The sequence below is a fragment of the Leptodactylus fuscus genome, chromosome 4 (assembly GCF_031893055.1).
Source record: "Leptodactylus fuscus isolate aLepFus1 chromosome 4, aLepFus1.hap2, whole genome shotgun sequence".
Taxonomy (NCBI): domain Eukaryota; kingdom Metazoa; phylum Chordata; class Amphibia; order Anura; family Leptodactylidae; genus Leptodactylus; species Leptodactylus fuscus.
The window spans coordinates 95,558,643-95,583,680 of record NC_134268.1 but is presented as its reverse complement, the minus strand read 5'-3'; the positions used below and the strand labels follow the sequence as shown (position 1 = coordinate 95,583,680).

At 41.9% G+C, this 25,038-nt stretch overlaps 1 protein-coding gene across 1 annotated transcript in view; it reads left to right on the top strand.

The window, feature by feature from the left end:
- Positions 1 to 3,192: 3,192 nt before the first annotated feature.
- Positions 3,193 to 25,038, top strand: part of DTNBP1 (dystrobrevin binding protein 1) — a 111,159-nt gene continuing 89,313 nt past the window's right edge. Inside the window, exons 1-6 of the mRNA XM_075270849.1 lie at positions 3,193 to 3,350; positions 10,066 to 10,119; positions 12,585 to 12,635; positions 15,042 to 15,102; positions 18,754 to 18,886; positions 20,474 to 20,606. Coding sequence (XP_075126950.1) covers positions 3,295 to 3,350; positions 10,066 to 10,119; positions 12,585 to 12,635; positions 15,042 to 15,102; positions 18,754 to 18,886; positions 20,474 to 20,606 — 488 coding nt within the window. The 5' untranslated portion in view covers positions 3,193 to 3,294. The remainder of the gene's footprint in view (positions 3,351 to 10,065; positions 10,120 to 12,584; positions 12,636 to 15,041; positions 15,103 to 18,753; positions 18,887 to 20,473; positions 20,607 to 25,038) is intronic.

The window sequence follows — 25,038 nt, the reverse complement described above, 5'->3', positions numbered from 1 at the left end:
CCAGGACTGGAGGGTGTCGCCGAAAGAAGAAGAAAGAAGAGGTAGGCCAGAAGATGACGTCAGATCGTGCATCACCGCCCAGCGTGCACGCTAAGGTATGATTTACATATATGTTTTTATGGTTTTATTTTAAAACGAGGGGGGAAGTTTAAAATAACATTAGCGGTGCCTGAATAGCCTTTTTAAAGGCTATTCACGCATATATGGGGCTCATACAGCATAATTTTGCTGATAGAGCCCCTTTAAGCATAACATAATTTTTGTACCCCAATGCACAATCTATTGTATATACAAATGAGGTCACACATAACAGAATGCATCTACAGATAAAAAATTTTGCAGAAAAAAAAACTGTGGAAACTCAGCAGGAAAAAGGACAGTAAAAACACTTACTTTTTCTATTGCGTTTTTCATTTTTGCTTCCCCAATATGAGTATATGGGGAAAAAACACAGCATGCCCACAGGTAAAATAAATATGCTGTGGTTTTCAAAAATGTGTGTGTCTTTGAAAGCGCTCCATTTCCATCATCGCATGGATGAGATTAAGACTGCATGCACCATAACGTGTGCATCTATGGGTCCATGGGAAAATGGCATGGACAGAGCATGGATGAAAACTTACTCTCCATGGGCCTATTTCATATTGTAAACCAGGGTTTCAACATAGATTAGTATTAGGACCTGTTTTGCCCCAGACTCATAGCCTATTACACGGACACATGATAATACATGGGTGCGTTTATGGGGCCATAACAAAATAATGGCTTAGTGTGCGAGCTGTTAAAGCACATAGCTGCGTGTATATAACCTTAAAGGGGTTATCCAGCTCTAAACATTGATGGCGTTTCTTTAGGATAGGCCATCAATATTAGATCTTTGAGGATCAGACACCCAGGACCGCCACAAGTCACTGGTACTGAGACAGCACAGTTCGGTTTACATACCGTGAGCCACGTTGCTCACTTGCCATAAAAAAATGTAGCGGCAAGTGTAGGTATTGTAGTGCTGCCACATGGGATTTCAATGGAGCAACGTTGCAGTACCTACACATGCCATTACAGTTTGTATGGCAGATGAGAAGCAAACCATGCTGACTCGGTATCGGTGACCTGGGGTGTTGGACTCCCGTGGATCTAATATTGATGTCCTATCCTAAGGATAGGTCATCAAAGTTATAAACAGGATAATCCCTCTAAGGAAATCTCTTTCACTTTGCATAGACTGTAAAATACAGCATTTTTTTTTCTTCTGTGTTTCAGCAGCGTTGGTGAATCTAGGGTGTTCACATACTACTAAATACTGCCCCTGTCAGAGCCAGTCAGTTATTTTACAGATGTGTGTTAAGTGTGGTGCTTTCGGGTGTGTGTATATATACCATTAAGACAGCTGACTGTATGTTCAGGATGGATGCATGTAGATACACACATAACTGGGAAAGCTGCTCCTTAAAATGGAGCTATATATTGTTTTCTCAGCATAAGTCATTCTTTGTGTGATACTTAGTTGTTATATTTATAATAGTTTAGCTTTTTTTCAATATCATAATATCACAATATTTGATATTTATACTAGCTGCCCCTATTGTTGGTGCTTAGTATTGCGGACAATTCACCTGGCATTATTCTCTCTTCCTGTTTTTAGTCTCTGTTCCCCCACCAGTAGGTATTTATTGCTGATCCTAAGGGTTAGACAGACAAACCTTATTTCTGGACAACCTCTTTTAGGTTAAGTTCACATGGGTTTTTTTGGTCCAGAACCTGAGGCGGAGGCCGCCTCAGGTTCATGACCAAAATACAGGTTGCTGTGACCGGCATCCAGTTGTGCACTCCACTCTGGATTAGGCCCAAGTGAAGGGGCCTAGTTGGGAGGGAGTGTCTTCAGGCGGATGTCTCAAGGCGAATCCGCCTGAAAGAATGAGCATGTCACTTCTTTTATCTGGGAAGTGGAACAAACGGCTCCCGAAAAAAGAACTGACCGGCTCCCATTGATTTCAGGGGGAGACGTCTTTTTGGTCAGGATTTTGGGGCGGATACGGAGCATATGTAGGCACTTCCCTGTTGACTGTCATGAATCCATACTTGGGGATGGTAGAAACCCGATTTCTCAGAACGTGTTATATATATAGGACACCATCACCAAGAGTCCACAAGTCAGCATTGGAGTCTGTAGGCTGAATGCCCTGACCTGGAGCCAGAAGTGTTATAGACTGGTACAGAAGGTAGGAAGCTCATCTTATACCATGGGCGTGGAGATGCCTCTGACAGTGCCACAGGTGTGGAGGATCCAGCATCAGGGCTGCTTTAACCATAAGGCCAACTGGGCCTTGCACTGGGCCCTATGGTTGCAGGGACTCCCTTCAGTCCTGCATTCGCTGTCCCACTGTTCCGGGCAGTGGATTCAGGTTGCCCCAACTCCGGACATGGATGAGTTGAAGATAAAGATGAAGCAGGCAGTCGCGATGTGGTGACGTCACTTACATTGTGCCTGTTGCTCCCTGCAGACTCCAGGATCAGAGAGATAATTGAACAGGGGGACAGGAAAAGCTATAAATAAATATGGAGCAGCGCTGCATCCACAGGGCCTCCCCAATCCACCGCTCGCTTCCCATGTCGGACTGCCGAGACGGTGACGCTAAGCCAGTCCAGGACAGTTTGTCCTGCACTGGCTTAGGTAAGCAAAAATGCAAAAATGGGTCAGGTGTTCCTAAGCGTTGGTGATGGGGAAGGGGGGCACTTATACAGTCTTTGCACTGAGCCCACCAATGTGTTACAATGGCGCTGTCCAGCATCACTTCTTATCCAGATCTTATCTTTTTCTCTGTACTGTTTCTTTTATCTAGTTTTGCTTTCACATGTAATTCTTGCTGTTAAAGTTCCTTCAGCCCATTCGTTGTGATTTTTATCAAGTCCTGAGCATGTTCCGATGTCTTCAATGAGGACATGTACTAACAATATACTTTGGAGATCTAGGCCTTGTACAGCAGTCAGCTAGCAGGGCTGTGAGGACACCTGAGTACTGACTAGCACAGCCATAGATCCCTCCAGTACTCAGCAGCTCCAATCCTTTTCATGGGTTATGCTGCCCTCTAGTGTCTCAGGGTCGTATCAGCGTTAGCGTCAGAGTGAGTAGAGTAGGAGCGCGTGAGTAGGCGGGGCGAGTGTCTGTTCCGGCCCCGCCTCTCTCCTTGTGACTGTGACGCTATGAGGAAGATGAGCCGCGCTTGTTGCCGGAGGGGCTGATGCAGCGCTGCCCGGAGAGTCGCATAGCTGACGCCTGACCCTTGTCGCAGCAGGATGTTTGAGAACCTGAGGGAGCGACTGCTCAGTGTGCAGCAGGACCTGACCAGCGGGTAAATCTGTGCGGTCCTGTGTGTGGCTTGGCTGTCACTGTGCGCCCGGGGCATCTCGGTGCAGGGAGGCTGATGCTTGTAGTCAGGGCTGGAGGTCACATCACTAGTTTGCGGGACTGCTCACAAGTGTTGTGTGTGCATGAGCCGGGGAAATCCTATTGTATAGTGTGCCCCTGCCTCAGCCCTGGCATCATATCCAGCATGGTCTGTGCCAGGTGCTGGCAGCTTTATGGGAAACTCCTTTAGAACCCCATCTCTTAGGCTGCACTGTGACTTTGTCTGCCATTCCCATTGTGTGACCAAAGGTTGCCATGTCGCTCTATGACGCCTTCATTGATGTTAGTGAATGATATTGGCACGACTTCAAGTCGCAAAAAAGTCAAGCAATGGTAAACTTGCAGCCATGGCACACTCAGTGGTACAATGCAGCTACAATCGCTAGCCTTAGTGAGTGACACACGTAGTAACTCAATGATCGCTGGTCCTATGATGGGAATTGTGGCCAAAGTCACCACATGACCCTAGCCAGTGTCGGAATGGAATGTATGGGGGCCAACCTCCAGGACCCCTGCAGATCAGCTGTACCAAGTCAGCGCGGCCACGGGAAATAACACTACCGTACTGCACACCCGCCATACGATGTGCACTGCCTAAACCCACAACTACACTTTATATGGCACGTGAACAGAGTGGCTCCTGGAATTGTTAACATTACCTGTAGCTGCACTGTCCTGGAAAAGCTGATGTGCAGAGGCCCTGACTGTCGGACCCTTCAATTATAATATTGATGGCCTATCCTAAGGATACATCAAAACTCAAAAGATGGATAAACCCTTTAAAGGGGCTGTCCAGGATTTGGAGCAACCCATGTGGTTTTCAGGGAGGAGTAAAGTTAAAAAAAAAGACATACTCGACTGTTCCTAATGCTCCATTATCTGTCGCAAATGTCTATTCAGTGTCATGGACACTTCACTCCCCCCACAGTGACCTTTTCACCGATCCGCCATACTGTATGGTGACCAGTGATTGCACCATTATATTGCGTATAAGTACTGTATGCGTCCAGTAATGGGAGCTAATTAATTAGTGGGGAATATTAAAAGGGTTGTCCAAGCTTAATTTTTTTGTACCTGATTTTTAGGGGGCCGACACACTGTTCCATTAGCTCTATGGAGCTGCTTCCAGCACCTGTCCTGTACACAATACAGGGCTGGAAGCAGAAGGCTCTATTAATGGAAAGCGACATGGGACCTTCACTGTAGCTCAGCTCCCACTGACTTCAATAAGGGCTGAGTTGCAGATAAGGCGCTCGGTCCCTATAAAGTGAACAGAGCTTTCTGCTTCTGGCCCCATTTTGTATAAGATAGCACCACAAGCAGCTTCTTGGTCCAGCCGTACGAGCCCTGAGGACAGGCCATAATTTATTTTTTTTTTTTAAGCCCGGACAACCCCTTCAATATTTTCCCCCAATGCCCCATGCTTTAATTCCCCTCCCCCGCTCCACAGGATTTTGGCCCTCATCACTGCCCCCACACAATATAGTGGCCCCATCACTACTTCCCATACAGTATGGCGGGCCAGTGAAGAGGCCATTATATGGCGGGGAACTTGTGAAATGGGTCAGCTGCAGTATGGGGGGGGGGGGACGACAAGTGAAGAACCCCTTCACTGCCCCCCCTCCCCGTATGAGGTCATTACTTACCTGTCTGCTCCATAGGCCTGCTCTTCCTTGTTGTAGCTGCACTGTTGTGACATTACCAGACCTCCACTGCCTAATAAGAAAGCAGTAGGGATCTGGTAGGGCACCCAAAAGGCACAGGGCCCACCAGGGGATTCACCCATACCCCAGTGGGCCAGTCTGAGCCTGGCCTTATCCATAATGCAGGAGTCTCCTAACTGCATATTTGTCAGCCAGTCATCAGTTAGGAATATAACAATGTGTCCTTTGAGAGGATTCAGTTTCACTTTCTCTTTATGTAAGTATTGATATTTACTATAAAGGTGTTTTCCAGACAAATGATATTAATAACCTGTCCTAGGTTACTATCAGGACTCCTGGGACCACCCACCTGATGACTGGTCATCAATATAATTTGCCTAGAAAACCCTTTTAGGCCAGGACCCCATGTTGTAAAAAAACACTGTTTTGTAGTACCTGCAAAGTGGTTGGGATTCTGGTTAATCCCATCCACAAATTGCAGAAAAAAATCTGCAACACAAAAGTTGTGCTTTTGAAAATCGCCAATTGTCAATTACAACTGCGGAAACGCTGACTTTTTTCATATAGTTTTAATAGGGGCAGAAATTCTGCAAAATCTTCCTTTCCTCTGAAAAACACTCCAGAAAAAAATGCAGTTAGTTTTCACTGCATTTTTCTGAAGCATTTTTTGCTGCGTGAACCCCACATTGCAGAATACCTGCTTTTTTGTTGCAGATTTTGCTGTAATCATTTGAGCCAAAGCCAAGAGGGGATTTACCAGAAGGTAGAAGAACTTCCTTTATATTTCCCATTCCTTTTCAAGTCATTCTTGTCTTTAGCTAAGAAAAAAAAAAAACTGCAGCAAAATCTGCAAAAAAAAAAGCAGCTTTTCCGCCATGTGGGTCCTTGGCCTAAGGCACTATGTAGTGAAACCTATGCTAAATATATAGGGAAATCCCTTTGCAATTCCGCAGCTAAAAAGTAATGTCGTTTCTGCAGCTCTGCTTCTCCCTCAGTTTGTGGATGAGGTGAAATGAAAATCTTATTCACTTTGTTGGTTCTGTAAAATGCAGTGTTTCTTTCCACTAGGTTTCTTCAACAGCCAAAAATGCTGTGTTTCTGTAACATGAGCCTGTAGCCTAAAGGGAGTCTGTGTCCAGAAGCCAGCCCTGCTAATAGCTTAGGTTCACTTGAGTAGATGTTGTTGTTTTTGTTATTATGTAAATGAGCTCTATGAAGCAACACTACTCCACATGGGTAATCAGCAACGTGGTATTACTAGCATACCCTGCACGCTGTGGTTTCATACAGTAACTAAATGAGTACAGTGCTCTCATCAATACTTTATAGTTTAACTCCCATTTTACTTTTTTTTTTTTTTTTTTTTTTGCTATTGGGTCAATAGAATATAAAAAAAAAATCTTTTAGAAAATTAAATATTAAATAAATATTCTAATTCCCCTTTCCTAGATCACAAAATATATATATATATATATATATATTAAACATCTGTGTCCAAAAATGGCCAAATTATAAAGATATTTATCCCCATACGGCAAACACCGTAGCGGTAAGGGTGAGTTCACACTACCATTATGTATTATCCATTGCTCTCATCCATCACATTATGAGATCAATGGACATTAAAATACAGATGCAGATGCAACCCCCTCCGTCTAGTGTCAATCTGCATTCACCCACATGTATAAAACATGACGGAATATGTCTCCATCATGTTTTTTACTTTTCTGACAAAAGAGTCCTTAAAGCGTCACCTCTTGGCATTGAGGTACACCCACCTGGCAGTACTTATATTGTCTTCCACTATGGAACGGGGCTGTACGACCACCCTCCTGACAGTACAGTGACATCGGTAGCAAAACCAACAGCAGTGAAGTCTTTGTTCAGCACAAGAACAGCTTGTAAAAGTATGTAACATATCCTGTGTTTCATGAGAGGACATGAAAGATCCCCTTAAACAGCTTGCAGTTCGTGAAGTACTTTTTGCTTCCTGACGCTAGGTTCACACCTGCGTTCAGCTGTCCGTTCTGTGGTTTCCGTCTTCTGCATGCCAGAAGACGGAAACTACAGACCGGGTCCGGCCGTGAGCGGCGGTGAGCGTTTTATGCTCTCCGCCGTGAAACCGATTTTTTAAAATTCGGACACAGAGTACTGCATGTCCGACTCTGTGTCTGGATTATAAAACCCGGTTTCGTGGCAGAGAGCATAAAACGCTCACCGCCGCTCACGGCCGGACATCTTTCTCACCCATTCAAATGAATGGGTGAGAAAGACTCCTGCAGATTTCCGTCTCCTGCTCTGTTTTATGCAGGAAACGTAAACCTGAAGTACGGACACCTGGGCGCAGATGTGAACGAGCCCGTAGCCTTTTTCTTTAGACCAGTTTTTTGTGGACAGCCTCTCAAGTGAATGAGATTTCTTCTGATGCCCTACAAACATGTATGAACCTATAGAATATTACTCATTAAACAGGAAGTACAGGTTCTTCTGGATGATAGATTAGTTTTATTAGGCATTTTATTCTCTAATGTTGTTGTAGTATGTAAATGATAAAATGTTACTTTCAGTTACACACCTTATTGTACGTGTGCTGCCGCAGTGTGTAGATGGTGTTCTTTGGCCGACTACAGTTACAGTGGTAAATGGGAAAAAAAAACCATTGATACAGTATAATATTGCCATTCTGAAAGTCCATAGTAGAGTAGAGTGCTCAGAACAGTGGATGGTTATCTGCCTCCAAACCTCACCACCAAACTCTGTCTGCTGTCCTGTGGGACCATTCACATCACATTTTAACATCCTTTTAGCAGATAATAAATGAATGCAAATGGTTGGCCATTCATTGTCATCCATTGTTGTTAAAACCGGGATGTGAATGACTCCATTCTGTTTATCTTATAAATGATAATATGTGTTCTTTTCACTTCAAAGGCATATTCCAATTCTAACAATTTATCATCTATATCCTTCATAGGTTGAAACTATGACAATGGTGGGGGCTCAATCCATTGAGACCTGTATGTCTTGTTCACCCAGGCTGGAATCGGCAGCCTAGCAAGCATACCACCGTTCCATCCAAAGTCTATGGCAGTGACCAAGATATTCAAGCACTCTCTTTCAGATTTATTTAGTGGTGGTGGGATACTGGTATGGTGCTGTTTTTTAGGGTTTGAGTCCTCTTTAATTCCAGCTTCTATGGTAGGATGTGCCCCTGTTATCTATTGGGCAGTTGGGACATAACAGCACGGACCCCTGGCTCAGTGTGATACATTTGGTGTATCTAGCTACATTACTTGGGCCATTACTTTCTAGTAGTCTTTCACAAGTGTTGGCTATATGTGAGATTCATACACCGGTGACTACATGGTTTTCACAGTACAATGCCTTCTTTTATTCTGGAGTTTGTTCCTGATCACCTGAATCTGGCCTAAACGTACATACATACATACATACATACATACATACATACATACATACATACATATATACAGATCATAAATCCTAGTTTCTTCTTTCTGGAAAAAGGCATAAAATTGTCTGCTGGTTATATCTCGCGTGATCTGTCTATCCTGTGACTTGTGTTTGGGCACAATACATTCTGTGTCGCTCACTAGGCAATGAATACTTGTCTTTGTAATCCCATTTTTGCTCTACTGAATTTTCAAAGTATTTGATCTGCCACATTAACAGACGTCCCTTTGTTTAATCTAGCTTCGCTCAAAGCATATTCTCAGGTATTTACGTACCTTTCTAATAAATCTGCTACATTTACATTTTAGACTAGATTCACACTTGGGCTGATCTCTCTGTCGTTGAGAGACAAATGGAGAGCCCGTCCTATAAAACAGCAGTTACCTGCAGCGCTCCATAAGTCTGCGCTCATTAAAGATGTCCAAGATGACATATTGATGGGCTGTCCTTAGGTTAGTGGGGGTCCTGAACCTCTACGGATCAGCTGAAATCTGCACCTTATGCAGACGGCTCCATACACTGTGTAGTACTGTGCTATTGCCGCACGCATGGCTGTTCTCATTATTCTGTGCTGAAGGACATTTCCGTTCATGTAGCTGTTGGTTCTGAGGTAACAGCTTAACAATGATGAAAGAGGGAACATCTGCTGACGCTTCTATATGAGGACATTTCTGTAAAGGCAATTTCAGAATTTGGTGACCATGGCTGCTCTAATATCTACACTAGCGCTTTCTTTCCAGTCAGAAATCACTGTGGAAAATGTTCTCACAGGCTGGCGGCAGAGCAAATATTGGCTGTCTGGGTCAAGTATTTCCTTGAGCATTTTTTTTTTATTGACTCTTATATTCTCTTTCTTCTGTTTACCCAAGTAAGTGGGACTGGGTGCTTTACGTATAATGTTATCAGATGTGTGCCAACTAGAAATTTAGACTTTAAGTATCTGCACCTTTATTCTACTTTATGAAGCCATGTCTCTTATTACAGAGGTTGTCAAGGAACTCAAGTATTTTGGATACTGCTGACTTATCGACAGGATAGGTCACCAGTATGGAAGATGAAGTGACATGTCCATCAGCATCCACCTTTGAAGCGCACTGCACGTACACTAGTTTCCTGGATATCCAGGACTTGCACAAGTCCAGATAAAAGTGGTCCCTTCATCTGTTGCCATTTTTTGTGATGAGGAAGAGGCCTTTGTTTGAGATAGAAGAGGGGCATGGCTTCACTTAGTGTAAAGAGGCACAGAACTTCTAACAAGTGTACATTGGTGTGGTGTGCTGATTTGTCTATGTTAAATGACAGATTTGTAACATTAAATTGAAAGCAATCTAAACATATAGTGTACACACGTTTTGTGTTCACTAGTGATGTATGTGTAAGTATACTGTAGGGTCTAAAATGAAATAAAAAAAATAAAAAATCTACTGGAAAGCGGTAAACATTTATAGGTATCGCAATACTTCTCAAGCATATATCTTCTTGTAAGAATTGTGTGAGTCAGTAATTTTGTTGTCTCAATTGCAGGTTGAAAAGTCTGGGTGACAAGTCAAGAGACGTGAAGATCAAAAAACAACACAGGTACAAACAACAAAAAATAAAGCTTAAAGAGGCTCTATCCTTGTCAAAAGTCATTTGTAACTAATCACATCCTTGTATAGCCTTTAGAAAGGCTATTCCACACCTACCTTTTGTATGTAAATTGCCTCAGTAGTGTTTGAATAAGTCTGTTTTTATTCATATGTTAATTAGCTTCTCAGTGCACAGGAAGTTGTCAGCCAGCTCTCCTCTCTATGCTGTGTATGAGCGCAGGGAGGAGGAGTCAGCAGCAGCCTGTGCTGTATATACAGCAGAGACTACCGTGGTGCACGGAATGGCTAATTAGTATATGAAGAAAAACGGACTTATTATGTTGCATACACCGCAACACAAGAAAAATAAAAAAAAGAAAAACGGACTTATTCAAAATCTACTGAGGCAGCTTACATACAAAAGGTAGGTGTGGAATAGCATTTCTAAAGGCTATGCAAGGATGTGATTAGTTAAAAATGACTTTTTCCAATGATAGAGCCCCTTCAACTCTTCAGATTACCCCTCCCCATCCTTAGTAGAACTCATTTGCCGCTATAGGTGCAGACATGCCTGTTGGGAACATTTTTCTTACTGGTGGTTTAGTTTTACATACTTAATAAACAATCATTCTGCCCTCCCTGTAGTAAAATGTTTTCTTCATACACAGACTTAGACCCAGTGTTTTATATGCCGCAGCCAAACTGATGAGGCATAATAAAAGAGAGGGGGAAGACAACTGTTGTCTTCTCCTAGTACATCCTGTATGAAGAATGGCCAAACAAATAAGATTTATGTTGAATAAACTGACAGTTTTCAGCGCCGATGGACGTTGATGTGTTATGTGTTTCCTGGGTATTAATATGTGATCATGGGGGCCGGTCCCTGCATTGATCAACTGTATGGGGCCACAGGAAGACAGAAGCAATTGGCTCCAATGCAGCTCAGCTCCCACTGAAGTTAATACAGGGTACAGAGCCAACTGCTTGTGGCTCCATGCTGTATATAGTATGGGCAACAGAAGCTGCCATGTAGAGCTGATCTGTCTGTGGGCCAGCTGTCATTCCCCCTCCCTCCCCCCAATCAGATATTTATGGTGCTTCATAAAGACAAACCTTAAAAAAAAAAAAAAAAATCCTGGTCCGCCTCTTTTGCTTTCTTTGTCCCGGAAAACCCATTTCCTCATTGAATTAAATATGCTAGCTCTGCCAATGGTGGGAAAGGAGTGTGTTGGTCAAATGAGCTGTTTGATGATTTATGACTGCTCGGACCTGTCCAGTTTACGGGTTCTACCACGAGATTACCTGCAGTTCTGGCTAATAGTAGTCACTCCCTGACAGTCCTTTACTGCTTATTGGTTTCCCTGACAGCAGATACTAGCAGGAGCCAAGACTATAGAAGGATAGCTTCTTGTTTTGCAGCGTCGTTCCAGTATGTGTTTACATGGCCTTCAGCACTCAGAGCTCCTAAAGGGAGGATAAATCAAAAGCATAGACATCATGTGCTGAAGCTGTTGGGTATAACCAAACGCTGACCACATCTATGTATGTCCTAGATGTCCTGCATAAAATTGTGGGAGAGGAAGCAATTACTGCAAAAATTAAGGTTATTTATTTTTTAACCTTCAGTGTGGCTTCACACACAGTATTGCTGTGAAAAAATTAAACTGTAGTTTTCAATGAAGTTTACTGACCTAAACACAGGAAGGGGAAGTATGTAGAAGTCCATCCTTTTTTGTTTCAGCCTTTTTTTGAAGCCACTCCTTACTTTGGCTCAGAAACCTACAAAAATTGTAGTAGCAATTTTCCCAGAAGTGCCATATATGAAACCGCTCTTACAGTAAGTTCACACAGGGTCTTTTGGTCCAGAATCTGAGGCGGAGGCCGCCTCAGGTTCTGGACCAAAATGCGGGTAGCTGCGACTGGATGCCGCTGCAGTGTCACGCACTCCGCTCCGGATTAGGCCCAAATGAATGGGACTAGTCGGGAGGGAGTGTCTTCAGGTGGTTGTCGCGAGACAAATCCACCTAAAAGAATGAGCATGTCGCTTCTTTTTCCAGGAGCTGGAACAAACTGCTCCCAGGAGAAAAGAACTGACTGGCTCCCATTGATTTCAATGGGAGCCGTCGTTTTGGTCAGGATTTTGAGACTGATACGGCCTCAAAATCCTAACCAAAAAACCCGTGTGAATTTACCCTTAGGCTGAATCTATGCAGGATGGATATGCTAATAGAATTCAGCAGCATGTTCCCCTGAAAGATACTCTAGAAAAAGGCACCTGAAATAACAAGCAGATTTAGGCTCTGGAAATGTTTCTTCATGATGCCCACATAGCTCCTAGTTATATGCCATCACATACAATTTGGGAATACCCTTTAGTCTGTAGTGCAATGACTGGCACAATTATTTCAAATTTATTTATATTATGTCTAAAGTAATAGCTTATAAAAGTTTTTTTTTTTTGTTTTAACTTCATAGGCCATCTGAACAGTTTGTCAAGTTTCCAGCTGGTTTGGAACTTCTTAGCAGGTAATGGCTTCACCAATCTCTAATCCCTTTGATGTGACTGCAAAGAAAAATACAATGGACTATAAAATCCGGATTACTGAGGGCTCATTTAGCTGAGCACTTTGAGCTGCGTTCCAAACGCTGCACACAAGAAACACGTGTGTGGCGTGGGATATTGATCTCTGTACCTGGACGCCTGTTTGGTTGTTTTCTCTATAAATGATCAACTTTTGCTGAGAAAGAGAAACCAAATAGAAGACCAGGCAGTCCTCAACACTAAATCGGAAATGCAATACTTCCGCCCCTTGTTTTGTCTGTTTAGATGTTTGTTTGTAAAGCACTGAGCATTTCAAGCATTTTCAATAGCTTTTCTTTATAAGAATTTTGGTGGCTTTTTTGTGTTGTAACCATTTGTATAAACATTTTTGTTTGACAAACACTAGAGAAAATTCCATAAATAATGCAAAACAGTGTCTCTTTAATTTGTGATGGTCAAGTCTCAACATCCTTGTGGAATGTATATTTCCTTCACAATAAAATGAAGTTGCTTAGGTTGGTGGAGTTCACCCATTTTTGTTTTTTATAGTCAGTTGAATCTGAGCTGTGAGGCTCGCCCCTCTAACAGTACAGTGATATTGGTACCAAATTATCTTGCACTGGGGCACATACCTGCAAATTCTGCTTTGCATATTAGAGAACATGAAAGGTCAAAAAACTTCCAGGAAATCGTATAAAATAAAGAATTATTACCCTTACTCACCCTTGAAATTCTTCTGGCAGCTTCAGTGACAGTGCCGAACGTTATGTTACCACTCAGTCAGCATCAACATGAGGAATTTACTTATCTTGCTGCGCCAGTTTTCTAGTATACTGGTGTGTGAACTTCTCACCCTGAAAGATTTACTATAATTTGCATAAAAAAAACTGGTATGAGTTAATAATTCGTGTGCATCATCCACCAGTGCACACTTTATTAAGACTGGTGCACAATGCAAATTCCCACTAGTGAGGGCAAGACCTTGTTCACATGATGTGGTGAATAAAAGCAACGTGATGGTTGTTTTATGAAAGGCTGTTTAAAAACCCATGAATATTTATGGGTCTATACACATATTTGTTACAGCTCTTATTCTCTGTTACATGAATAAGCCCCTTCAACAGACTGATACATCTATTTTTGAGATGTTTGGTACATGAAAAAGGCGCAATTCTTTGGATGTAGTTTAAGAATAATGAAAAAAAAAAAAATTCTCAAGTAATTTGAATAAAATGTTAATAATTTAGAAAAAAAGTTGCCCATGTTAGCTGTTAACCAGAGTCCATAGGGAAGAGCTATCAATTTTAAAGTCAATCACTTTCACAGCAGCACAGAGGATACCCACGCACCCGGGACAGGGAACAACACTAAATGGTCCCTGCAACCATAACACTGCGAAAGTCTTGCTGTCGGTACTGACTGACTGCTTTTTCCTGTGTCCCAGCCTACATTATTCCCTGGCTTGCTAAGAGGGCTGGGCCAGAGAACAGATATCCTGGGTAAGCAGTTCACTTCCCTACCTGTTCTTTGGTATAATTCCATGGTCCACGGCAGCCCAAGGTCTTCTCCTCCTTCCTATGTAGGGCGAGGGAAGGATTTGCTGTTTGGCCAGATTCAGAGCCTCCCTGGGGTTTGAGATGCTCTTGCCCCAACGTTACTGATATCTCCAATATACTGGAAAAGCTGACGGTGCACTGAATTCATGACAATGTCTGCTTTTTAGTGGTATGTAATACCGCACATCTTTGAGGACATGAAAGGTCTTCTTCAAGAGCCCACTCCACTATGGCCATGGCGGCCTCTTGGTGGATGGGGCCTCGGCCTCCATCAATTAGATTTACTGTTTGGTGGAACCCATTCAAGTTCTTTTATGTTAGATGTCATAGTCAGAAAAGATCTATCCTGTTGCCCTATGGTGCTATCTGCTGTGGCCCAACCCTGATTTGACTAGTCTGTTATTCTTCCTGTTGGAGCCATCTTTTTTATGACTTTTTAAAATCTTGTATTTGGGTAAATCTGGGGTACATCAGTTTGTCAGGTTAACAATACCTGCTTCACACCCACTTACTGGATTAGGTGGTGGAAAAAGTTTCTGTACAAAAAATGTTCTTCTTCTTCTGACTTTTTGATAGCATGAGTCATAACTGTAAGGCTTGAATTTGCCCCCTGTAGTGCAGTTTAAGCAACAAGACAACTTTTCTCAATATGTTCAATAAATGAGGTCTCCTGTCAATACTTACTTATAGTGTGGCACATAACTGTCACCTGCCTTAAGAGTTATGAAGAATCTGATGTAGTGAAAGGCAATAGCCACTCTGCTCTTTATAAGGTCGTACAATAATTCTGTCTTTTATAATGGCACCATATACTGATTCCTTCTTCTTATACAGGTATGAAGATTCCTGGGCTGCACTACATAGAGGAGCCAAAGAATGTGCTAAAGCTGGAGAGGTAAAGGTTACCAGTGTGTATAACCTGAAACTTATTTCTGTGGCACAGTATGTCCTCTCTTCTGATGTGTCACAAGTTCATATCGGGTGTAACTGCAGTATTGACCCCTGACATTCTGAGGTTGGTTTGCACCTTTAAATTTATATTTATTAAGTGAAAGCAATCCATATGACTTCATATGTGATGTTGTGGTCCATCTTGGACCATATTATGCTACATGGCTCCCAACCATTGCCTTCCTATTTTCTGCAAGCCGACGTCTGATTAGGTCCAAGATGGACTGAAACGTCACAGATTAAGTAACATAGATTGCTTCCATTCAATAAAGCTAATTTAAAGTGCAAAACAACCTCAGAGTGTGGGGGTCATTAATTCATCTGTAGATTGGAATGAATACCTCCCTAAACACCTATACTCCTAGAAATGCCATATTACCTTGATCTTCACTTACACTGTAAAACAGCAGTATCTAAAGCAAACAAAGAGTTTCAGTGATACAGCACAATGAGTTAGAGCATTATGGACTGTGTGTATGGTACAATTGTGGATGGGGTGTATGTCTCACCTGGTTTCCTCAGCCAGGCGGGATAATGGAAATCCAGAAGGATACATGTTTCAGCAGAATGTAGTCTGCTAAGGCTCTTTATTGAAGTTACATGAGCTGAATTTCCTGGACCAGAGGACAGGTTGGCAGTGGGATTCTTCCAGTCCACATGCGTAGTCTGTATGCAGCCTCTCCGCGGGAAAACCGTTTTTTTTGCACGGACACAAAGTCCTGCATGTCCAACTTTGCGTCTGTGCAAAAATACCGATTTCACTGCGGAGAGGCTGCATATGGATATCGACAGTCTGCCTTAAAAATCCATTCAAATGAATGGGTTTTTAAAATGACTGCCGGTACGCCGTCCCCTATTCAGTTTTTCTGGGGATTAGGACGAAAGCCTAAAGGGCGGACAGCGGCGCAAGTATGAATGCTGCATTAGTGGTCTTTCATTGATAATGTTTATCCCCATCCACAGTATGATCACAAAGAACCCTGATAGTCATGAGAACTGGGGTAAATGGAAAATCCTTTTAAGAAATGGCCTTAAAGATGAAGCAGGTTTTTTTCTTTATAGCTGTAATTTATGTTAGCTGTAGGTTTTTTTATTTTTTTATTTTTCTGTGGGGCATGAGTCATATTTCAGTAGCATCATTAAAAACAGCAGCAATTCCACCATCTTTTCAATTCGGAGTGAGCACCATTCAAAGCTCAAGAATTTTGTTACAAAGCAGAATGGTAGGGAAATAAAGTCTAAAACATAACTTTTATTTGTGATGAAAGGATAAAACTAGGTGAAATGTCTGCATGAACAGATATCAAAAAGGAGCTCCCATCCAAGGGTTAGGCACATGGGACAGTTATTTTTGCTGTAGGATGAAATTCACTCTAGGACCTCTCTCGTCAGATAATCAGTCACCTCTTTCATGTGATTATACTATCCAATAAAGTGGGCCTTGAATATGTATACACCATAGCTTAGTCAAATCTAATAATATTATGGCCCTATGATTCAAATGTCCCCCAAATAAACATTATGACGGGTGTAGTCCAATAACAGACTAGTCTACAACCCCCCGATAACAGGAGAAGGACAATCCCCATCTGTTGACTTACACATCCAAACCCCAGTAGTTGAAGCACAATGCCTCGCACTAAGGAACAAAGAGAACCCAGGAGGGTACTCCTGTCTCAATGCCTCAAAATCTCAACGCGTTTCCCCCTTAATCTATAATATATGAGGGTTCATGAGGAACAGTAATAAATGTGGGTACAAAAACAAAGGAACAGATCAATAGAAAGATACGCAGTAAAAACTGCCAATCCCTTCAGTACTTAAATAGCTGACGTCAGCACTGACAAGGCTTGGCCTTATAAAACCGAATCCATAGAGATTGCGCTGCCCCCTCTGAAGAAGACTTAAGGTGGGAGATTATCAAAAGAATGCACCCACCGGTCTCCGTACACGTCATTGGAAGGGCACAGCCGTAGTACTGGGTGTATAGACACGCTCATGGCTAGAGGAAGGGGTATGCACGATCACACCACTTATAACAAAGTGATGCGATCGCACTGTGTCTGTTCTCCATGGACCAGTCGTGCAAACATGTAGCATAAGTAAAGGTTAGAAAATCTACATGAGGAGCATGTGATATAGTGCCAAAGCCTGTACAACAGGCTAAATGGAAGGACGCTCTGATCAGAAACATTTTCTGAGGTCTCAAATGAGCCAGGATAGGGTAAATATTCATAAAGTTCTTTAGTTAGCTCTAGATAAAAATTTACATACATCTTTAACTATATAACATGTTATTTATTCTATGGATTGGTATGATTATGACGATACCACATACCGTATTTTTCGGACTATAAGACGCACCCAGGTTTTAGAGGAGAAAAATAGGGAAAAAAAAATTTCAGGCAAAAAATGGTAAAATATTTAATGTATGGGAGTTGTAGTTTTAGAACAGCTGCAAGGCCACATTGACAGGTGACCCTGCAGCTGTACGGGGATGTATAGGGCGTTTGTTTTTTTTTTGTGGGGCCAGGTGTACTTTTTAGTTATACCATTTTGGGAAATGTTTAATGCAGTTTAGCACTTTTGATTTTGACGTTCACTGTACATAAAAATATTAGTAGACCGGGCATTTTCAGACACAGGGATACCTAATGTGTATGTTTCACAGTAATGTTATACTTTTATATGTATTCTAGGGAAAGGAGGTGAACTTTTATTTTATTTTTTATTATTATTTTTTTAAGTGTTTTTTTTTTTACTATTTTATTATCCCCCGCCTAGGGGGCTTGAACCTGCAATCATTTGATTGCAAGTCCCATAGACGGCAATACAAGTGTATTGCCGTCTATGGGAGATTCTATACATTACTATCGCGGAGGGTCATAGACCAGCCGCGATAGTAATATATATCTATGACAAGCCTCGGAGCCTTCATTAGGCTCCCGGCTGTCATCGGAACAGGTCGGCTCCTGCGGCCTCGCCGTGCAGGAGCCGGCCTGCATCACTAAAGGTATGGGACCGGCCCCGGGGCTAACTGACTGCCGGGACCTGTGGAGGAGGAGCGGATTTGCAGCATGGCCGCGCTACTGCCACCGCTGGATTTCTTCAGCGACAGGAGCGTGGCAATCTGCAGGCCCCGGCAGCTAAGACAGTCTCCGGCATCTGCTGTAATAGACCGGCGGATGCCGGGGAGTGTCTTAGCTGCCGGGGCCTGCAGATTGTCACGCTCCTGCCGCTGAAGAAAACCAGCGGTGGCAGTAGCGCGGCACATTCGGACTATAAGACGCACCCTCATTTTCCTCCGAAATTTTGGGGGAAAAAAGTGCGTCTTATAGTCCGAAAAATACGGTAAGTATTGAGGCATGTTTTTCTGGCATAACTGCCCAAGAGCTATAATAATTCATTTGACATTTCATGCAAGTGTAATGAATAAATACAGTGCATCATTCTGCCACTAGATGTCATCATCTACTCCTGGAAATGCCTATACACATTGCTAGCTTTTCAAACTAAATGTGTATCTATAAGACAAATGTAATATTTTGGCTTTTTTTGGTTATTTTTTTTGTTGTAATTTTTTTAATGTTTGCAGCTAATAGACAGTGAGGTGGTTATGCTGTCTGCTCACTGGGAGAAGAAGAGAAGTGGCTTGGTGGAACTACAGGAGCAGCTACAAAACATGCCAGTATTACTCGCAGATATCGAGTCGGTCACTTCCAAACTTGGTAGGTAACCTTGTATCTCAATATTTTTTTAAAACTTGATAGTGGGATATATAGCACTTTTCAATCTGAATCAATAAAGTCTATGGGAGAGTTTTCTAGGAATGCATAGAGAGGGAATACATAAACTGTGACATCATCTATTGTCAGTTGTGGATGCAATGATGGGTCACTATGGATATTGTCTATAGACATGTTGCTTTCTATTTCTGTCTCGTGTAATGTATATGAGGCGACTGTTGCAGAAAAGAAAACCCCTACAGAATTGGAAAGTGTCAATCTTTGACTTAGTGGCCAGAATAATCATTATAGGATTTTTTATTTTTTTTTATTCTAGATTGTGAAATACATTTTTTTTAAAAATCATCAAACATAATAAAAATTTTTTGTTTTTAAGCTTTGATCACTGTAGAGCATGTCTCAATGCTCAGATGCTAGGTATTTTTGGACAGCTTATGATTGGAACGTGGAGACGAGAATGCTACATTTCAAAAGTGTTTCAGTATAAGATTAGGAAGCAGCCTGCTAAGCAATAGACATATCAGCAGCAAGACCAAGTAGGACACCTCAATGACACTAAGCCTCCTGGTAGGCCAGTGAAGGGGAACCCCCTTCCCCCTCTGCCTCCTAATCTGGAATAGGCAGAGGGTGCATATCCTTTAGGATTGCTATTTCACACATACCTTTTTGTATGTAAATTGTGGTTTTTGAATGAGCCTGTTTTTATTCATATGCTAATTAGCTTCCAGCCAGCACAGGAAGTTCCCAGCAGCACTCGTCTCTGCTATTCTTTGTGTGTGCAAGCAGGAAGTCATCAGCAGCAACCTGTGCTGTACCTATGCATAGGAAAGAATAGGCAGAGGGTGCACAATCAGACTTCTGGGATGCACCGAGAGGCTAATTAGCATATGAATAAAAACAGGCTCATTCAAAAAACCACTGAGGCGATTTACTTTCAAAAGGTAGGTGTGGAATAGCCTATCTAAAGACTATGTAAGAATGTGCTTAGTTAAAACTGACTTTTCCCAATGATAGAGCCCCTTTAAGAGCCCGGAGAGACTGCTGACGTGCCCCTAGTGAAGAAGAGAAATTCTTTGGGCTGTAACCCCTGTTGTACAATATTGCTTTATCTATGTTCTCTCAGGATATTCGCCGTATCAGAGATAGTAGAGTTGCTGCAGTCAGCTGGCTGGAATGGCACAATGTACATTTCTGTTTTCGGCTGAAGAGAAACATTTAGCATATCTTCAGTCTTGGCTCAGCCCCTTGTGTTGAAGAAAACACAGAATGATTTGTTACTTGTCTTGGTCTTTCTACATAGTCTGCTGATCTGCATGGAGCAGACCTTCTAATGTACCACTGGTACCAGTCCCTATGCTGCTTTTATATTTAATCCCATAGATTTAGTACTGTGAATTAAACCCTTTAATAGGTCATTTGTATTGCTGTAAATGTTAGCATTGATTCTTGAGCCTATTATCTGTGTCTTTTAAATAAAATTAAAAAAATTTATTTTTTTTTCCTTTTCATGTGTTTTATTTATTTATTTATTTTTTTTGTGCTGTAACAATGTTTTTGTTCACTGATCAGTTTTGCTGGAAGGAAGTTTTGAAGATGTTGAAAAACGCTTAGCAGACTTAGAGGAACTATGCGAGCAATGTGAATTTCAGCGGTTCCAGCACATGCAGTACAGACAACTAGAAAACTACAAGAAAACTAAAAGGTTGGTGTCAACATATGCATAGAATCATAGTGACAAAGGGGAAGATTTCTGAAGACTGGCATATTCCGTGTCACTCTTCATGTCCTTCTCACTGAGTACTTGCATGCCTCTTCATAAATCAGACACACCCTCCACCAGACTGCACGCCTGCATACTGAATTGTATTCCAGTGTGTAGCTGATATAGATTTCAGGGATCATTTGAGACAATAAACTGGAGGAAATGATAATAAATCTATTGGCATGTATAAAGAGATATATGTGGCTGTTTACGTGAAAAGGGCCCAGATCGTCGATACTAATTATAGAGAAAATAGTCCAAAACATATTTGGGTAAAAAAAATCACAATTTTGTTTTATGCAAAAATTTTATTTAAAAATATGTCAATTGTGCTTTCAATAAAAAATTTTTTGCTGTTTCGGACAATGTTACACCATAACCGTTACAATGATACCAAGAACTCCATATCGACAGTGTGGGCCCTTTTCACATAAACAGCCACATATGCTGCACTAAGAATTCACAATCTTTAGGGTGCTTCAGTAGGGTGGCAACCTGGATACAAGTTATAAATCTACTTCACACCATTTGTGCCATATTTAGACTTATAGTTACATCGTAGATGAGATTGGATGAAAACATCAGTCCTTCAAGTCCAACCTATAACCCTACAGTCCCCTATAGTGTTGATCCAGGGGAAGGCAAAAAAACAACAACCCATGAGGCTCATGCCAATTGTCCCATTTCAGGGGAAAAAATTCCTTCCCGATTCCAATCTAGCAGTCAGTGTAAAAACCCTGGATCACTGTCTCCATTTAGACTTATGGTTTGGATTAATTCACATCAGATATAAAGTGATCTGTACATTGCAGAGGAAATAGTGTGTATGTAGTGTAAAAAAAAAAAAAAAAATCCTCCCACTTCTTTACCTGGTCAACCGGGATTTTGTATGGAATTTTGTATGTACTTTTACCTCTACATTCATTATAGTGCAGGTGAGTGGGTTTTTTATTCTTTCGCTTGAACCTATTTTGCTCTTTATTTATTGTGGCTTGCTATTTATACACAATGTACAGCCCTTGATATAGCCTATGATAAATAAACACTATGGTTTTACAGATTATGTAGATGATAATCTAGTATAAACGTGTGTTACCATTATATTTAATTAAACCACAGGAGGTGTATATATGTATATAGTACCAGAATACTGAAAGTCATATATTATTGATCTATGATATTGTACATATAAACTGTATAGTCATGGACTGACAATATTATAGTTATAGTATCCTATTGTCTATTCAGATTATATTATAGAGTATGAGGAAGGCTAGACAGGCTAAAACTTTACACTGTTTTCTGCAATATACAGATCACTTTATATATTTGATTGGCACATAACTAAAAAAAAGATTAAAATGTGTGCACAAAACCCAATTTGCGTTAAAAAAAAAAAATTGTAATTTTTAATCCCTATAAATCTGTCCCACAGAATGTAGTTATAGTTTTTCTGTGTAGGTTGATTAGGCTGCTGTGTCTTAATGAACTTGACACATAAAATTACAGACAGCATGCAATAGAGATGTTACATATATGTTTGTCTGTGTATGGATGTGAATACTTTTGTCACGTGAACTCAATTACTTTTACCTTAGTTGACATTTACAGCCTCCGCCTGCACTATGATTGTCTGTAGACAACTTTGGCAAATCATGTCCGCCTCTAGTGCACTTGCTCCTGCAGGCAGCATGCTTTGTGCAACACAAAAAATAAAATCATTTGTCAGCAACATGTCAGAATGAGTAAACGGGGATGTTGCTGCCGGCAAACATTAAAACTGTATGGGGGCCAATTGATTGCTTTAGTGATCATTTCTCCTCATATAGTTTGCAGCACCCTGTGTAAATGACAGTGCAAACAATTGGCTTGTTTTATCATTGGCTGACACTCATCCTTCCCAGACTATTTTAGGCACAGCTTAAAAACAAATGGCACCGAGCAGGGCATAGCATAATACTGTTGGCCAGGAGGTGAATCTGTTAAAAAGAATAGCAAGACTCTCACCTTATTTGGTTGTAAACCCAGCCACAACTGCTGAAATGCTGATATTAACCAGATAGATTTGAAGTAATGATTTCCTGGAGGGACTGGAGCAGCAGATTCCAATGATCACTCAAAGGAGTCAGGAAGCATAAGGATATAGGACCAATTCCCAAGCCATTGATTGTGAAGGTAGGAAATTAACAGTTCTTGTCTATGCATATCCCATACGAGAAACAGCTTTATTTCATCCAAACACTGTGTTTCTCGGATTACTCCCCTTTATCAAGTGTAACAGAGGATAGCATGCTTATACAGTAGTTAGCCACAATAAGAAATATACACTGCTCAAATAAATAAAGGAAACACTCAAATAACACATCCTAGATCTGAATGAACGAAATATTCTCATTGAATACTTGATAACAAAATCACACAAAAATCATCAATTTGGATTTGGAGTCACCAACAGGCTGATCCAACTTTGATGTAATGTCCTTAAAACATGTCAAAATGAGGCTCAGTGTGTGGCCTCCATGTGACTGTATGACCTCCCTACAATGCCTGGGCATGTTCCTGATGAGGTTGTGGATGGTCTCCTGAGGGATCTCCTCCCTGACCTGGACTAAAGCATCTGCCAACTCCTGGACAGTCTGTGGTGCAACGTAACACACTGGAGGTGCTACTAGGAGACAGGCCAATACACCAGGGGACGTGGAGGGCAACAACCCAGCAGCAGGACCGCTACCTTCACCTTTGTGCAAGGAGAAACAGGAGGAGCACTGCCAGAGCCCTGCAAAATGACCTCCAGCAGGCCACAAATGTGCATGTGTCTGCATAAACTGTTAGAAACAGACTCCATGAGGATGGTTTTAGGGCCCGACATCCACAGATGGGGGTTGTGCTCACTGACCAACACTGCAGGACCCTTGGCATTTGCCACAGAACACCAGGATAGGCAACTTTGCTACTGGCGCCCTGTGCTCTTCACAGATGAAGGAAGGTTCACACTGAGCACATGTGACAGAGTCTGGAGATTCCATGGAGAGCAATTTGCAACTTCCTTCAGCATGACCAGTTTGGCAGTGGGTCAGTAATGGTGTGGGGTGTCGTTTCTTTGGAGGGCCGCACTGTCCTCCATGTGCTCGCCAGAGGTAGCCTGACTGCCATTAGGTACCGAGACGAGATCCTCAGACCCCTTGTGAGACCATATGCTGGTGCGGTTGGACCTGGATTCCTCCTAGTGCAGGACAATGCCAGACCTCATGTGGCTGGAGTGTGTCAGCAATTCCTGCAAGATGAAGGTATTGAAGCTATGGACTGGCCCGCCCGTTCCTCAGACCTGAATCCGATTGAGCACATCTGAGACATCATGTCTCGCTCCATCCACCAACGTCATGTTGCACCACAGACTGTCCAGGAGTTGGCAGATACTTTAGTCAAGGTCTGGGAGGAGGCGGCCACCCGCAACCTCATCAGGAACATGCCTGGTCTAAGCAACAAGCAGAAAACACTGAGGAGATATAGTCAATTGTCTTTGACAGTTGGTTCAAGATGAATTAAGCTAACTGAAGTGTTTTACCTAATACATTGCTTTAAGAGGTTGTCCAACATCTGAATGTAATTGATACCAATGATCTATCCAAAGGATAGGTCATCAGTATCAGATTGGGTGAGGTTTGACACCCTGGCCCTGTCCCCATTATATTCTTGGGCTGCTGTAAGCCACATATACGAAGTATACAGCCGAAAGAAGCCTTGTTCCTATTCAAGTGAATATAGTGTATAGATCTTCCAGTCTATCCTGTGTATAGATCATCAGTATCAATTACTTTCAGATTCTAGACAACCAATTTATGCTATAATTGTAAGTATGATCCTGGAGATGGGAATACCGCGGATCCTTTTCATAAAATCCTGTACTAAAAATCGGTCTTCTATCCCCCTTTTCTTTCATTTTGCTTCTCTCACACCCATATTCCAGTGAAAAGCAGTATGGCCTCAACTATTAACAGGGACATGGTTTTATCTTGGACACTATAAACCTTAAACCAGTGCTTCTTGGTGAGGTGCTGAAGAAACTGCTTTTAACCCACGAGTGTCATCTTTTTATGACTTTTCTAATTGTCCTGCTAGTTTAATTTCTGTTTTTTTTTTTCTTTTTTTCTTTTTTGTTTTTTTTCCGCTGAATTTTATTGTGCACCAGGCTCATTTTTTCACTAAATCTGTTTTTGAAATGTGTCATTTTAGAGGAAGTTTACAGACCCCATGGCAGTAGGATGCCAGGAGACTGTGGCTAAAGGCCTGTACACATTTCTCCCACACTCGGAAGCTGGGATGACTTAACCCTCTCGAGACCACTGAATTGAGATTCAGATTGGTATTAAAC